This window comes from Danio rerio, chromosome 5 (assembly GCF_052040795.2).
Source record: "Danio rerio strain M-AB ecotype USA chromosome 5, GRCz13ab, whole genome shotgun sequence".
NCBI lineage: Eukaryota > Metazoa > Chordata > Actinopteri > Cypriniformes > Danionidae > Danio > Danio rerio.
In genome coordinates, this window is record NC_141025.1 from 47,750,484 (window position 1) to 47,766,039 (window position 15,556).

Below are 15,556 nucleotides of genomic sequence, written 5' to 3' on the forward strand. Positions count from 1 at the left end.
TATTTTCTTACACTGCAAACAAATGAATAAATCGCACTGCATTTTCTTACAACGCAAACAAATTAATAAAACGCGCTGTATTTTTTTTACAACGCAAACAAATTAATAAAACGCGCTGTTTTTCTTACAACGCAAATGAATTAATAAAACGCGCTGTATTTTCTTACAACGCAAACAAATGAATAAATCGCACAGCATTTTCTTACAATGCAAACAAATTAGTAAAATGCGCTGTATTGTCTTACAACGCAAACAAATTAATAAAACGCCCTGTATTTTCTTACACTGCAAACAAATGAATAAATCGCACTGGATTTTCTTACAAGGCAAACAAATTTATAAAATGTGCTGTATTTTTTTTACAACGCAAACAAATGAAAAAAATTTAAATAAAAAAAATAATAAAAATAATAATAAAAAAAATCATACTGCATTTTCTTACAACGCAAACAAATCAATAAAACGTGCTGTATTTTCTTCCAACGCAAACAAATTGATAAAACGCGCTGTATTTTCTTACAACGCAAATAAATTAATAAAACACACTGCATTTTCTCACAATGCAAACAATTTACAAAACCACACTGCATTTTCTCACAACACTTGCAGAAAGAAAGAAACAGTATGGGTCAAGGGGACCCAAAAACGTGATGGACACCGCTGTGCCGTGACTATTGCTCAGTAAAGTTGTAAGTGATCTTTGAAAGGTGAGCTTTTCGTTTGTTTACTTTAATATCCTGATTCCTGAGTCATTAGTATTAGCCAGGTCTGTCACGTTTTAGGGTCCTCTTGAAATATTTCCGTTGTGTTCCATTCTTTTTGAAAGTGCTGTGAGGAAATGGAGCACGTTTTTGAAAATTGTTTGCTTTGTGAGAAAACGCAGCATGTTTTTTTAAAATGTGTTTGCGTTATGAGAATTTGCCTGTCAAACAAATGAAGATCTTTTCTCAATTTGATGGCGTTGTTTGTAATTCCACATGCTTTTTTTAAATTGCAGCACGTTAAGCTCTCTCGGCCACCATACTTCAACAAACAAACACACACAAACCTAAATGTTTGAATTGGAATCACTTGATGGTGTACTGAAGAAATAAACTCAAACAGGTTTGTGAAACGTGAAGGAAGTGTAAACAATCACAGGATTTTCATAATACAATTGTTGCTTGTAAAATATCCTGAAACATTTTATTTGTCTTATTCAATCGATCAATAATTCACATATATGTATTATCTTTCACCTACGGGTAGAAGGAAAACAATAATGTAAATATAGTTAATCTATAATTTAACTGAAATGCTTCCATTCATGCCGAATGTGTCAGTCAATAGAATTAGCATCAGTACTGAAAAAAGTACTTTGTCCATCTTTAAATGCAGACAGTCAGCTTGTAATTTCTTCAAGAAGAAAAAATGAATACTAAACAGAGGCCTGTCTGAACTATCAATCTGACATGAGTAAACAGCAGTGTGTGAAAGCATCTGCCCTGTGCGTGTGTGTGAGCTGTCAGTCAGAGCTGCCCCGTCTCACCTCCTCTCTGGCAGCAGACTGGCGCATTCTCCACTGGGTGAAGCTCCTCATCAGCTCCAGCTTCTGCCTCTGCCTGTCAACCGCCCTGCTCAGATTCACGATCACCTGCAGACGCCACGGGTCAAAGAGGAGACCACAGTGAGCGAAAAACAGACACTTACAGCCTGTTCAAAACTATGAAGCAGAGCAACGTTTCTGTTTGTTTTGCATTGCATGTTGTGTGTTGAAAATAAATTTTTCGATTTTTAATAACATTTTTATGTTTTTTATTTGAATTTTTGAATATACTTACTTATATACGTAAGCCAACAAAACAAACCACTGTTATACAATCATTTGCATAATTGCCCTAACTTGGCTAGTTAACTTTGTTAAGCCTTTAAATGTTACTTTAAGCTGAATACTAGAATCTTGAAAAATATCTAGTCAAATATGAAATGCTGCCTGTCATCATGGCAAATATTTAAAAACAATTGATTATTAGAAATGAGATATTAAAGCTATTATGTTTAGAAATGTGTTAAAAACAATCTTCCTTTTAAACAGAAATTCATGCATACTGATGAATGAAAAATAAGATAAATGTTTTTAAATGTTGTTTTTTCCACATGCTTTCCCATGTAGCAGCAACAAAGATTATTATTAAATTATTAATATCGGTTCAGTAATAGATCATAACTGGTTATTAACGTACAGAACTCATTTATCTCCTATGCGCGATGTCGCAATACTATGGCGAAGGAGGCGAGGGCGAGTAAATAAAGCTCTTACTACAATTAAGGTGGCACAGCACACAAGCCGCTATTTCACTACTACGGAGAAATGCTGTAAAACTCTTTCACTTTGGACATTTGATCTGCTGGCGTATTTGTGATGTAACTTTTCCTCTCCTCTTGGCTGTTAAAGCAGTAATTGTGGATCCAGACACGAGCGTGCCTTTAGGCTGATTTATACTTCTGCGTCAAACACACGCGTATGCTACGGCGTTGACGCATAGCCCTACACCGTGGCCATCGGCGTCGCTGACGTGCACCTCTCAAAAAATGTAACTACACGTCGCAACGATGCGTAGCGCAAGCTCTGTGATTGGTCAGCTTGGTAGCGCTGACGAGTCTGGGCGGGACCGAGAGTCGGGCGAGCCCGATGCAGCGATTGTTTACAAGTGTGGAGTCCCGTGAAGGAGCTCCGAATGGAAAGTTTTGTTTTGTGTTTACCTCATAGTTAAAGTTGTTGCACGTCCGCCGTTTCCTGCCTCAAAGTGAGCGAGTTTGAGCCACTTGTACATTCAGGAAGTGTTCAGGAAAAGCAAAACATCAGCGAAGAAACTTGACTCAGAGGAGCATTAACACCTCACTGCCAACTAGCATTTTGGAAGTGTTAATGCAGACCAAAAGAGACAGCGCGCAGAAGTATAAATGTACGGCTACACGCGTTGTATGCGCCGTGGGTTACGCCGGTCACTTGACGCAGAAGTATAAACCAGGCTTTAGGTGCAAGTTTTCTCCACTGTGTGTATTACAGATTACCTGTAATAACGCGTTTTATGCGCATACAGACTGTAACCGCAGCTGTTCTTCCCGCCATTGGTGAACAGCTCTCCTATTTCTAAAGCCGATCGCAGCCCTTTCTGTTGAGCAGGTGAAGGCAATGACCAGTCATAGGGGTGTAAGACCTTGCCTGTCAGCGCTCAAAAAGCAAGCGGGATAATATTAACATTAGTTTAGTTTATTTGCTATAAATGTTCATGCTGTCTTCTGTGCATGTGTTGGAGTTTTGTTTAATACATTCAGAAAGAATGTTTTCTTTGAGCAGGTCAAATTAAGGGTACACCTCATATATCTTACTGCTTTGTTGAATGACAATATTGTATTACAAATACTACAGAAACATATTTATAGATTTTAATAAAAAAAATATTGTGTTGTAAAGAAAAAATCTAATTATGTAAGGAAAGAATCGTCAATGCACCAATATATCGAATTGAACCGAATCGATGGCATGATAATTGTAACCGAACCAAACCGTGGGACTAGTGTAGATTTACATTTCTACTCGTTACAATTATAGACCTTTTTCTTGGCTACTGCATGGAGGGCGCCATAGCGACCAACGTCTTCTGGTAGATTATTTAGAACTTCCGTTTACAGCATTTACAACCTGTAATTTGCGATCTGAAAATGGGTTTCAATAGCGTTTTGAGTGGATTACAGAATGTTTTTGAAACACAACTTTGAAAGGTGTGTGTGTGTTAAAGCTGTTATAATCTGTCAGATCTGTGGTTCAAGCGGGAGAGAAAAACTGTAACGTAAGCCATGTTTCTTTTCGTTCTGCTTAATCACGTGCCCCAAAAACAGATATTTAAAATAAACAAAACAATATGATGTCTTCTGACTGCTTTCTTTAATAACTACATTACACAACACTTGTACTTTTACTTTCGCTACTTTAGTAAATTTTAAAATAAACTACTTGCAATACTTAAGTACAAAAAATGTTGAATACTTAAGTATGATGCTTAAAGAGCACTTCAACTTCTACTCAAGTCCCTTTTTTGATAGAGTACTTGTACTTTTACCCAAGTCTGGGTTTCTAGTACTTTATACATCTCTGGAAGTTACACAAACATCTTTCATGATCTCAGAAAGCTGTCTTCCCTTTCACTAGCAGGCAATTAAATTGTCAGCGATAAAGATCACGATATTGCATAGCTCATTTGTTAACTATGACTTTAACTTGTAACTATGTAATAAACGCTGATGAAATGAATATTTACTACTGATTTATGAACCTTCTTTACAGACAATTTTCATATTAAAAGTTGCCTCCAATTTTTCGCACAGCCCTAACAGTACATGCAACAGATTTGCTGTTCTAATAATTCAACTCTTTAAAGCAAAATGTATTCTGATTGGTTAGTATTTTGTTCATCAGATGAAAAAACAATCAGAAATAGATTTTAGCAATATTATCACTGTGTCATTACCGTTGCAAGTTGGGGCATGCACTTATGCACATATTCTCATTAAATTATAATGACTATTAATACTGTATTGTTAAAATTACAGCTACTGCCCTTGCTGCAAGTGTCCGTTTAGTCTAAATTTGTGCACACACCTCATCTTTCCTCTGGTTAGAGATCTGGTAAGTGTTGAGCAGGTCTTTGAGACTGTCCATCTCAGCATTCACAGCAGTCATCTGAGCTGCATGCTTTTCTCTCTCCTTCTTCAGCTCCAGTCTGTGCTGCTCCACAAAGGCCAGTTTCCACTTCCTCAGCTCCATCATCACATTACTCTACACAGAAACAATTTTTTATTTCAATATGGTGCATAGATGAAGAATTCTACACGCAGAAAACCGCAAGTGCAATACAAACCTTAAGAGTTGTGCTCCAGGTGTCCAGAATGTTCTCCATCCTGTTGAGATTGTCCTCTGAGATGAAGATTTCAGTGGTGGTGGTGATCAGAGCATCAGGGCTGCTTTGTTGTGATCTGTCTGAGCCAGTCTGTACCCTCGCTGATCTCTCCTCAGACAACACAGACCTGGCTGACATGATCTCTGCTGTAGTGGGACCAATATTATAATGAGAGAGGTCATTGAGACCTGAGAAATCTCTCCATCTAAATAGCTTTTTAACTGAAATGGCTTTGTGTTGTTACCCTCAGACATGCGACTTGGTGGTCTGGATTCCTCTAATAGAGGAGTTGGTGTAGCCCTGATGTTTAATTGTCCTTCATTATCTGAAATGAGAAAGAAAACAACACTTACTAGTTGTGCCATTAATGTTAATCATCAGACTACAAAAATTAACAATAGAGTTAACTAAATGATTTGTTTTCATTAGAGTATTTGGTGTCTGTATTATTTCCAACTTGTAAAATTATAATCGTTATATATATATTTTTTTATATATTGTATTTGTTTTAATTTAAAAAATTATTTTTATTCAATACACTTTTAACACCAGCAATTTACAGGATCAATCAAATATACTAGAACATTTGTATTTATATTTGAATAACAAACATAAAAAACAATATTAAAAGCAATTATTTGTGGTGTAACGATTTGTCACAAATCTTACAATTCTGATCACATAATAATTTTTTTTTGTCACAGATTGGACCATTTTTCAGATCAGCCAATAAGGAGAGGAGACAAATGTAATTTGCTTTCCATTTATTACAAAAACAGTACTGCAAGCCACTTTTGGTTTTAACAAACAGAAAATCAAACCTGAAATTTTATTAAAGACATAATCAAGAAATAATCAGCTGAATAAAAATAAATTGTAAAATATTATGTGAAAAATTCACAATTACTACTTCTGTTGCTGGAATGCTGAAAGTATAAATCAAACATTATAATTTGTATAACCCATATTTATTTTTAGTCTCATTTTCAATAAATGATTGGGTTATTCACTCATGCAACTTTGTATTTTGCTAGCTGTGTCATTTTGATGAATTATTCAGTGGCATATTTTGATGGTTAATCAAATTGGTTAAATAATTGTAATTAAATAATGTAATTGCTGCCTACAATTAAAAAAATGTTTTATTTCATTTTGTCAAGTTAAATGCAAATGATGATGATTTTATTCTTTGCCATTAACATTAGTGGTTTTATCTTAATTATAATCTGTTATCCCAGTACTTCTGTGCTATTTGACTGTTTGTAACTTCCTAACTAACTCAAAAGATTAAAGACTGAATCTCTTTCTTTATTTTTGGGTTTTTCAAACATAGATTTGGATGCAGCGATTTGAATTGAAGGATTATTAAACATTTGCAAATCACCATCATTTATCATTTTGTGTTGTGTGGTGGGTGTGGAGATCCCAAACTTTTAATGATTAATCATACAGCTTAATGCATTGAAGCAGGATAAACAAGTAGTGACAGAAAACACCTTTAATGAAACCCAGCACATCCTGAATAACCCACCACAACTTCCTCCATCATCATTCATTTTACAGGAAAGCCTAAATGATTTCATATATGTGATTTGAATGACACGAGAAGCTATCTCCCTGTGAGTGTTACAAATTTAGGATTATCTACAAGTAAAAAAAAAATGTATTAATCCGCAGGTCACATGTGTTTCGAACCGTGGGTTGTTATCCGTACGAATAACAGATCAACCGTGTTCCGCTACACCCCTAACTATTAATGGTAAATAAATACATTAAAAACGTTACCCTGTTATATGAACAATACCAGTCAAAATCTAAATGATTCAATGCCCTCATGCAATAAATTGCCCCGACTACTTTTTAAACATTAAACTTTTTTTTCTGTTTTTTTTTCTTTTAAATCAATAGGAAAGTGAAAATGGGTTGAAACGCAGGTATAAGTTGATCTCTTTTTTAGGAATTGACTGTAATATAATGTACAATAAACATTAACTAACCAGTCTATTTTAAAATAAGCAAAATTAGCATAATTTTTTCTAGTAAGAAGAATTATCATTTACTTGTATTATTACTTGTATTATTAACTTGTATTTTTTTATTTAGTGTAGCAGCATAAATAATACAATATTTCATCTTAAAAGGGCATACACTTTTCACTGCCAATCATTTCACTGTTTTATACAATATAGATAGGAACAAAACTTAAAAAATTAAATAAACAAAGTACATAATAAAAATAACAATAAAAAAATAATAATAAAAACAATAATAATAACAAAAATTACACAATTGGCCATCTGCACAGCTAGTGTTTTTCAGCCAATGATGAACTTCCAGTGAAAGCTTTATGTGATTGTTTTCAATTTCTTAAGGTTCCTTTTACAGCAACGATTTTAAAATGTAATTCAAATATAACCAGTTAAATAGACTTAAGCATCATTAGCAGCTGGCTAGGGCAGAAATTCCATTGAAAATACTGGGGTAAAATTAAATTACACATTTTAAAGATATGGTAAGGGAAAATCTAGTTTAATGCAGTGATCTTTGTTTTGTCTGATACCCACTTTGTATCATATATCAGCAAGGCAGTGAAGACCGCTGTTTTTTTAAAAGAAATCAGATCTTAAAAGCTGTGATTTTGTATGGGATGACAATTAACCAGAAGCCCTGAGGATGGCTGACTGAAATTAAAAGTCTGTGTGCATATAACCCATTCAGGGAGGGTAAAATATACACCTAATAGTCAAACTCTGTATTAAATAATATTAAATCTTTGTTCTTAGTCTGAAGAGGAATCTGAGAAAAAGCTTACTGGTTATTAAATGTCTTTTTTTAAATGTCATTTTATTATGAATATTGTTTTATTTCATCTTTGTTCGTATTTTTATTAAACAAGAGTATACAAAAACTACAATGTGGTTATTAATTTAGTAGTTAGTAATAATTATGTATATTATAATGGGATGAAAACATGCCTTGTGATGCATGGGGAATCATTTTATTATTTAATTGTTACTCTCTAAACTGTAATCAAATTGTGCATCAAGTTTATTTCCACACCCCTAGTTTTAGCCTGTCTGATTACTTTATATTTTAAGGCTCCTTTGAATGTGTGCTTTGGTTCCATGTGGGTTTACCTGCAATTTGGAACAATACAGCTCTATTGTCTCCTAAACGCACTCACTGGCCACTTTATTAGGTACACCCAACTAGTACCGGGTTGGACCCACTTTTGCCTTCAGAACTCCTTCAATCCGTCGTGGCATAGATTTAACAAGGCACTGGAAATATTCCTTAGAGATTTTGCTCTATATTGACAGCATCAAGCAGTTGTTGCAGATTTGTAGGCTGCACATCCATGATGCAAATGTCCCTTTCCCCCACATCCCAAATGTATTCTACTGGATTGAGATCTGGTGAGTGTGGAGGCCATTTGAGTACAGTGAACTTATTGTCATGTTCAAGAAACCAGTCTGAGATGATTCACACTTCATGACACAGTGCATTATCCTGCTGTAAGTAGCTATCAGAAGATGGGTACACTGTGGTCATAAAAGGGATGTACATGGTCAGAAACAATACTCAGGTAGGCTGTGGTGTTGACACGATGCTCAATTGGTACTAATAGGCCCAAAGTGTGCCTAACAAAGTGGCCGGTGAGTGTATGTGCTGCACATTGTACATGTACCTGCTAGAAGCTGAGCTGCTGTGTCTCTTTTAGGAGTATGTTGTGGATTCTTGGTGAGTTGAGTTGTATTCAACAGCTGTGATGGGAGACTTGGGTCATTTTTAGGAGTCACAACAGCATACCGTAGAAGTTCTTCATACTCATCCTGAAAAATTGAGAAAGAAGGAAGATTACCAGGATGTCCTTTAAACTGGCCAAAATGACAGAAAATCACAGTCAATTATCTTAGTGATTTTTGTGATGGTGGGCATGATAACTTACCTGAAGTGCAGAAGAAACTGAGCTGCCCCTGTCTGAATCTCTAGGCAAATCTGGACTATTTCTCTCCCCTTCATCTGATGACATCTAAAATACAGAATCAAGGAAAACTATCATGTTATAACATTTAAATGACTCATTTAAGTGAGACACTGCAGGCAAAAACTTTCAGGCACACTTTTTACTCTTATTAAAAGAAAATACCCAAAAAACACATTTAAGCGTTTATTTTTTTGCACTTCATCAGTGTGTGTCTATAGATTCCAACAATAATACATTTCAGGCTGTTTTCTTAAAAAGATTTTTCTCTTCTGCACCTCACTAAAAATATCCACCTCATTAGCACTTACATACTGTACAGTTGAAGACAAAATTATTAGCCCATCAGTGAAATTTGTATATATATATATTTTTTTTTTACGAATTTCCTCAATGATGTTTAAAAGAGCAAAGACATTTTTCACAGCATTTCTTATTTACCATCTGCAGAATGTCTTATTTCTTTTAGTTTGGCTGATATTAAATAATAATAAATGAGCAATTGGATGTGACATTTGCAATAAAAACTCAAAACATAAGTTAACAATATGAAATATCTGGTTATATTTTCCAAAACAACTAACCACAGAGTTATGGGATCAAAAATATCAATCTGTAAACATTTGTTTTAGTTTGAATAAGAAAAATAAACATGCGTTATGGATGTGAATGAAAAGTCAGCGAGTTTACAGTATACAACTTTGTAGAAATTCTGTGAATTAAACTGCACAACCCCCCAACCACCTCCGCAAATTGGTCAAAAATAAAAAAATAAATAAAAACTGCTAAAGTAAATTTTAATAGCACCTTTAGAAAATTGGCTACGTATTAAGTACCAGGTGAAATATTAAATATTTCATCATGGCAAAGACAAAAAAAAATTGTTTTTAGAAATATAATAATTTTTAAGCTAATGTGCTTTTTAAAAAATGTAAAAAAAAATGTAAACAGGATTTATTCCTTGAAAAAAAAAAAGACAAATTTCCTAAGATGGCTAAAAATTTTGCACTTCACGCTGAAAAATATACACCAGACTTTACAGTTTTATTCTATATTCAGGACAGGAGGTTTATATGGTAGGACACGTTTATACATAATTTGCTTGATTATATACTATTTGTTTTACAAAAAAAGTTTGCTCAAGGTTTTGTAGTATTAATGTTTTCTGAACTATGAAGTGATTAAAATATATATATCCAGAATCCCCTTTGTTAAAGCTTTTAAGACAAGTAGATTAAAAAATAAACAAATAAAGAATCATTCGGAGCATGAATTCATTCATTCATTGTCCAGATTTTTATTTATTTATTTTGTGCTAGAACTGAAAGCACATGGCTAATCATACAATGGCTGGTTAACATATTTAAACAATTGAGGTAAAGTTGGTTTTACATGATCACTGGGGCTGCACAAAACATCGTTTCAGCATCTTAATGTACGCATTTGCAATAGTCACATTGCAAGATATGCAATGTTGAGTCTGAACTACAGTTGACTCGGAGCTAGGAGATGTATTTAATTACTGTGTTTACACAGAATCTATATCAGGGTGTCTGCATGGTCTTAAAATGTCTGAAATTTCAAAAACTAAATTTTAGGCCTTAAAAAAAGTCTTAAATTTACTGAAATTTAGTCTTGTAGGTCCTAAATCATTTTAAACAGGTCTCAATTTTCCTTTGTGTATGTATAGCTATTCAATTGATCCAACACATCTCAATAAAACTTTTCACAAAACTCTATTTATAACTAATATTATCGTATGTAATGTTTATTTGACATGGGCATAACAATTACACTGGACAAACCAAATGCATTTGTAAATGTTTTTGTAAACTTGCGAACTCTCAACACCTGTCCAAGGGCTTGATATAAAATGAAAGTCAAATAAATATACACAACATTATAATTCTTTACATCAAATTGCTATAAGGCAAAAGCGAAAAAGACTGAATAATTAAAGTAGCTTGGTAAACAATATAGAGACTGTGTCACTGTTCAAACAAATGTGGCTGGCAACATAAAACCAACTTTGCTTCATAACTTAAACACAACATTTAGGAAAACACACGAAACAGCTTTGGGGTGCACTGTGGCACAGTGGGGAACACGATCGCCTCACAGCAAGAAGGTTACTGGTTTGAGCCCCTGTTGGATCAGTTGGCATTTCTGTGTGGAGTTTGCATGTTCATAAACATGTAGTTTATGTGTGTGCATGCAAGAGTGTATGGGTGTTTCCCAGTGTTGGGTTGCGGCTGGACGGGCATAAGCATATAATGTTTAAAACATATGCTGGATAAGTTGGCGGTTCATTCCGCAGTGGTGATCCCTGATTAATAAAGGTTCCAGTCATCGGGGGAGGTATGGGAATAACTAAGTTAAGTTAGTTAGCCATTATCTTTTTTACCCAATGTCTTGCCTTAAGATGAGGAATTCATAGCTAACGTTACTTCCAGTCTAACCTAACATTACTTCAAAACAGTTCCCTATCTAACTCAACCATGTAATCATAATTAAAACACTGACCAGACTAATTAGATAACATTTCCTCATGCAGAGTAACGTTACTAATGTTACTAATAATTATATATTTACAGAACTATAAAATCTAACGAACTCTAACGAAGTTAACTTCAGTTTATTTGAGCAGCAGTGATTTCTCATCGAACTTAACGTTATGGAAGGCAAAGGTTCACTGATGTTTTGTTTTGCTAATGTTCATTACTTATATGGACCATATGGTATATTATACAGTCAAAGAACGACCCAGTGGTCACGCATAAAGCCGATATAAGCAGCGAGCTCCAGAGGCAAAAGTGCAACCCAAGTTCCTGCTGAAGCGTCTTAGCAGGCAGTGTGAGTTAGCCTAAACCCACTGCGTGGTAACAGAGATAAAAGTGTAAGTTCATTACCTTTCCAGAGACAGTTCAAATGTATTTGTTATTCTATTAACTCAGCGAATAGTTCCAGTCTGCAAGAACACACACTACTGTTAAAAGCAGTTTCAAAATGCTAGCCGCTGTAGTAAAAGTCGATTTGATTGGTTGAGAATATTCCACGTCTATTTTGTTCATTGTGATTGGGTAGAACGTTTCCGTGGTAACAGAGACGCGGAAGCGAAGCGACTGTTCACTGTTTGTTGACATGTGTTCCCAATGGTCACAACGGCAAAAAAATATAATATATAATTTTCGCTAAATGCAGTCAGATAAAGATTGATGAAAATCTGAATTAGTATTTTAAAAATGTGTTCCAATGAACATTTACATTTTTTTCTTAGTGAAACTGAAAGCATTTTTGATGCCAAAGTCTGCTAATATTAATACAAAAAGTAGAATTTTACAATAAATACAATTAAACATAAAATATAATCTAAAGATATATGTAAAATGTAGTCTAAAAATATACATAAAGAATAAAAATTTGCAACAATACAATTACATTAACTAGAAAAGTTTCTGGACTTGTTTATTTGGGATAATGTTTAGTTTTATTTTTTTATTTATTTGGTTATTATTTTATTTGAGACATTTTATGTGCATTACTATGTTTCATTTACATTTTTTGCAAATGTATGTTTCATTTACAACCTTTGCAAAACCTGCAAAGGTTTTAGACATATCAAATAAATAGATAAATAGAAAACCTAATTTTTATTTTTAAGTCTCCATTATTACAAATGTGTTATCAGTCACAAATGTGTTCACTTGATTAGTTTTTCTTAGTCGCTTTGGTGCATTTCTCACAAAACTAAGCTATTTACATTTGCACAACAGTTAATGCATTTCTCAAAGCAATCAGTCATTTGTGCACATCATAGTAACAGTTTCTCATTCCTTCCAACAAATGCAAATGCCAAACAGGGTTTGTTTGCAAATGCTGTTGGACATGCATAAACTTTCAGACAACTCTCTGCTGTTTTATATAACATTATCATTTGCTTATGTCATATAGTCAAAATTAACTAAACTTGTGAATGCTGAATAGTAATTCCATATAGCCTAATAATTGTCCTAATTTCATTAGTCTAAAATAAGGGTGTATTGATTCTTTTGCACAATTCTGTGAATACATTTAAATAGCAAAGAGCAAATGCAGTAAAAAAAAAAAAAGTGAAACATACATATTCAGTGTCTTGTAGATACCTCACTAAATGCAGAGCTGTCTAACTTTACTGTAGTTTTCAAATAGCTGTGCAAATAGTATACAGTGCTGTCTTGAGCATTTTCAGGAGATGTCACCAAAATCTGAATTTTTTTTTTTTTTTTTTTTTTTGCATTGGAAAAAATTAACAGAATAAACTGTCATAATAAAAACATGACAAAGCCATTTGACTATCTTGTTCATCAACAATGGTGTCAGGACTTTTCATCTTGATGACATTGACACTTTTATTGACATGAATACTTGCTTTTAAGGAATGAGCTATCCATTTGGAGCAAGTGACACACTTTTGCAGGTTACCAGCTATAGTTTTGCAGTTTGTATACTTATTGTTTTGAGAAATGCATTACTGTTGTGCAAATGTAAATAGTGTTTTGAGAAATGCACCAAAGTGACTGAAAAAAGAAACTATAATTGAATTAGAGATAGATAGATAGATAGATAGATAGATAGATAGATAGATAGATAGATGATAGATAGATAGATAGATAGATAGATAGATAGATAGATAGATAGATAGATAGATAGATAGATATACATATCTATCAATACAAACATATATCTATACAAACATATAGCTGTGCCTGAATGAAAGAGCAGCAGTGAATTGAATGAATGAATCAGACTTCACACACACTGAGCTTCATGAATAAAAGCATTGCTCCGTTTCATCCTATACATAAACCCTCCAGGTATGTTTTTTTGTATTTGAGTGCTTCATAATTCAGCCATCAAATAGTCTTCTGAGTGCATACTTACTTTGAGGAAAAGTACAATATCTTCAAGGCTTTTTTTGATTTCAGAAGGTACATTCATTCATTTTCTTTTCAGCTTAGTCCCTTTATTATTCCGGGGTCATCACAGTGGAATGAACCCCCAACTTATCCAGCACTTCTTTTCACAGTGGATGCCCTTCCAGCCGCAACCCATCTCTGGGAAACATCCACACACACTCATACACTATGGCCAATTTAGCTTATTCAATTCATCTATACCACATGTCTTTGGACTGTGGGGGAAACCGGAGCACCTGGAGGAAACCCATGCGAACGCATGGAGAACATGCAAACTCCACACAGAAACATCAACTGACCCAGCCGAGGCTCGAACCAGCGACCTCCTTGCTGTGAGGCAACAACACTACCTACTGCACCACTGCGTCACCCACAAGGTACATTTAGGCATAAAGTATACAGTACATTAGAAAAAGTTAAAGAATACTGCATTTGTCCTGAAACAATCTCTCAGTCCGTGCATTTGACACTACAGGCAGTTTTGAAATTTGAATTATTATTATTATTATTTTTCTTTTCAAACTCTACAGTTTAAAGGAAAAATCAACAGTACACTTTCAAGTGTTTAACTAAGTGTTGTACTTTATCAAGTTGTAGAATTGAATTGATTTAATTGAATTTATTTGGCAGATTTTAGCAAAAGTGTACAAAAATACAAGTATTCCACACATTTTGAAACAAAACAGCTGAGGATAAAAACACAATAAAACCATGGGATTGTTTCCATTGTGGTCCTCACAAAAATAAAACAAAAACAAAATGTAGCTGCAAAATACAGTTAATGCATAAAACAAACAGTTCTTCCACATTTTAAATAAGGAACAAAATTATTCTTAATACAATAACATATAAACCATCATCATCCACCATGCCAACTAACTATACTCATCAAACAACCAACTTTTGATTGCTTTTTGAACCTTCTTAAGTCCTTTATTTCCTGATCGATTTTGGTAATTTGTTCCAATTTGTTTTATTTAAGGCCTTACTGAATACTGAACATATCCTTAAAACAATCCGAAGCTGTATATCCACTTCCTTAGATCCCCGTTTACACTACTTGTTAATGGTGAATCCATTTACAATACATGTTAATGGTGTTTTCTCAACATGAATAAATCATAAATCTCCTCTTCAGCAACATTTACTTGAAACCAAACTAGACAGTTTTAATAATATATTCTGAAGGCATCATTGGCCTGATCAAAACAAAGAATTCTACAGAAAATGCCTTTTTCAAAGTACTTACAGCTGGAAACACAAGTACTGAACACATCATGTTTTTTTTTCTTGGGAATAATATTTCTAAAGGAGCTGTTGATCTGGAACTGAACCAGTTTTTTGTAAAAACTCATACAACACAAACAGAAATCAAACAAAACCAAAACAAATCTGAAAAAACTGTTATGTGTAATAACAATGAAATAACACAAGGAGAAAGTACTGAACTACTGAAATGTGTTTAATACTTAAAAGGCTTTTGTGGTGATGGCAGCTTTAAGACGCCTCTCATATGGAGAATGAAGGAGTGATTTTTCACAGACTTCAACAGAGTGTACAAATTTTGATGGTTCTGTGGGTCTCATCTACCTAAACTGATCTTTATTTTGTATTTTCTATTGGGTTCAAGTCAGGTAATTGGCTGGGCCATTCTACAGCTTGGTTTTCTTTCTCTG

The 15,556-nt window shown here is 34.0% G+C and overlaps 1 protein-coding gene across 2 annotated transcripts in view; it reads right to left on the reverse strand.

Annotated features, from left to right (window-relative positions):
* Positions 1–11,936, reverse strand: part of poc5 (POC5 centriolar protein homolog (Chlamydomonas)) — a 20,997-nt gene extending 9,061 nt beyond the window's left edge. The window contains exons 1-7 of one of the 2 annotated variants that reach the window (XM_087254102.1): positions 11,835–11,936; positions 8,890–8,973; positions 8,629–8,773; positions 5,185–5,265; positions 4,902–5,083; positions 4,643–4,819; positions 1,529–1,633 (exon numbers count right to left, since the gene is read on the reverse strand). In XM_087254102.1, the coding sequence (XP_087110228.1) occupies positions 1,529–1,633; positions 4,643–4,819; positions 4,902–5,083; positions 5,185–5,265; positions 8,629–8,773; positions 8,890–8,973 (774 nt within the window). In that variant the 5' untranslated portion in view covers positions 11,835–11,936. Of the gene's footprint in view, positions 1–1,528; positions 1,634–4,642; positions 4,820–4,901; positions 5,087–5,184; positions 5,266–8,628; positions 8,774–8,889; positions 8,974–11,834 lie in introns of both variants that reach the window. The other variant, XM_087254101.1, reaches the window with a different exon arrangement.
* Between the last annotated feature and the right edge of the window lie 3,620 nt (positions 11,937–15,556).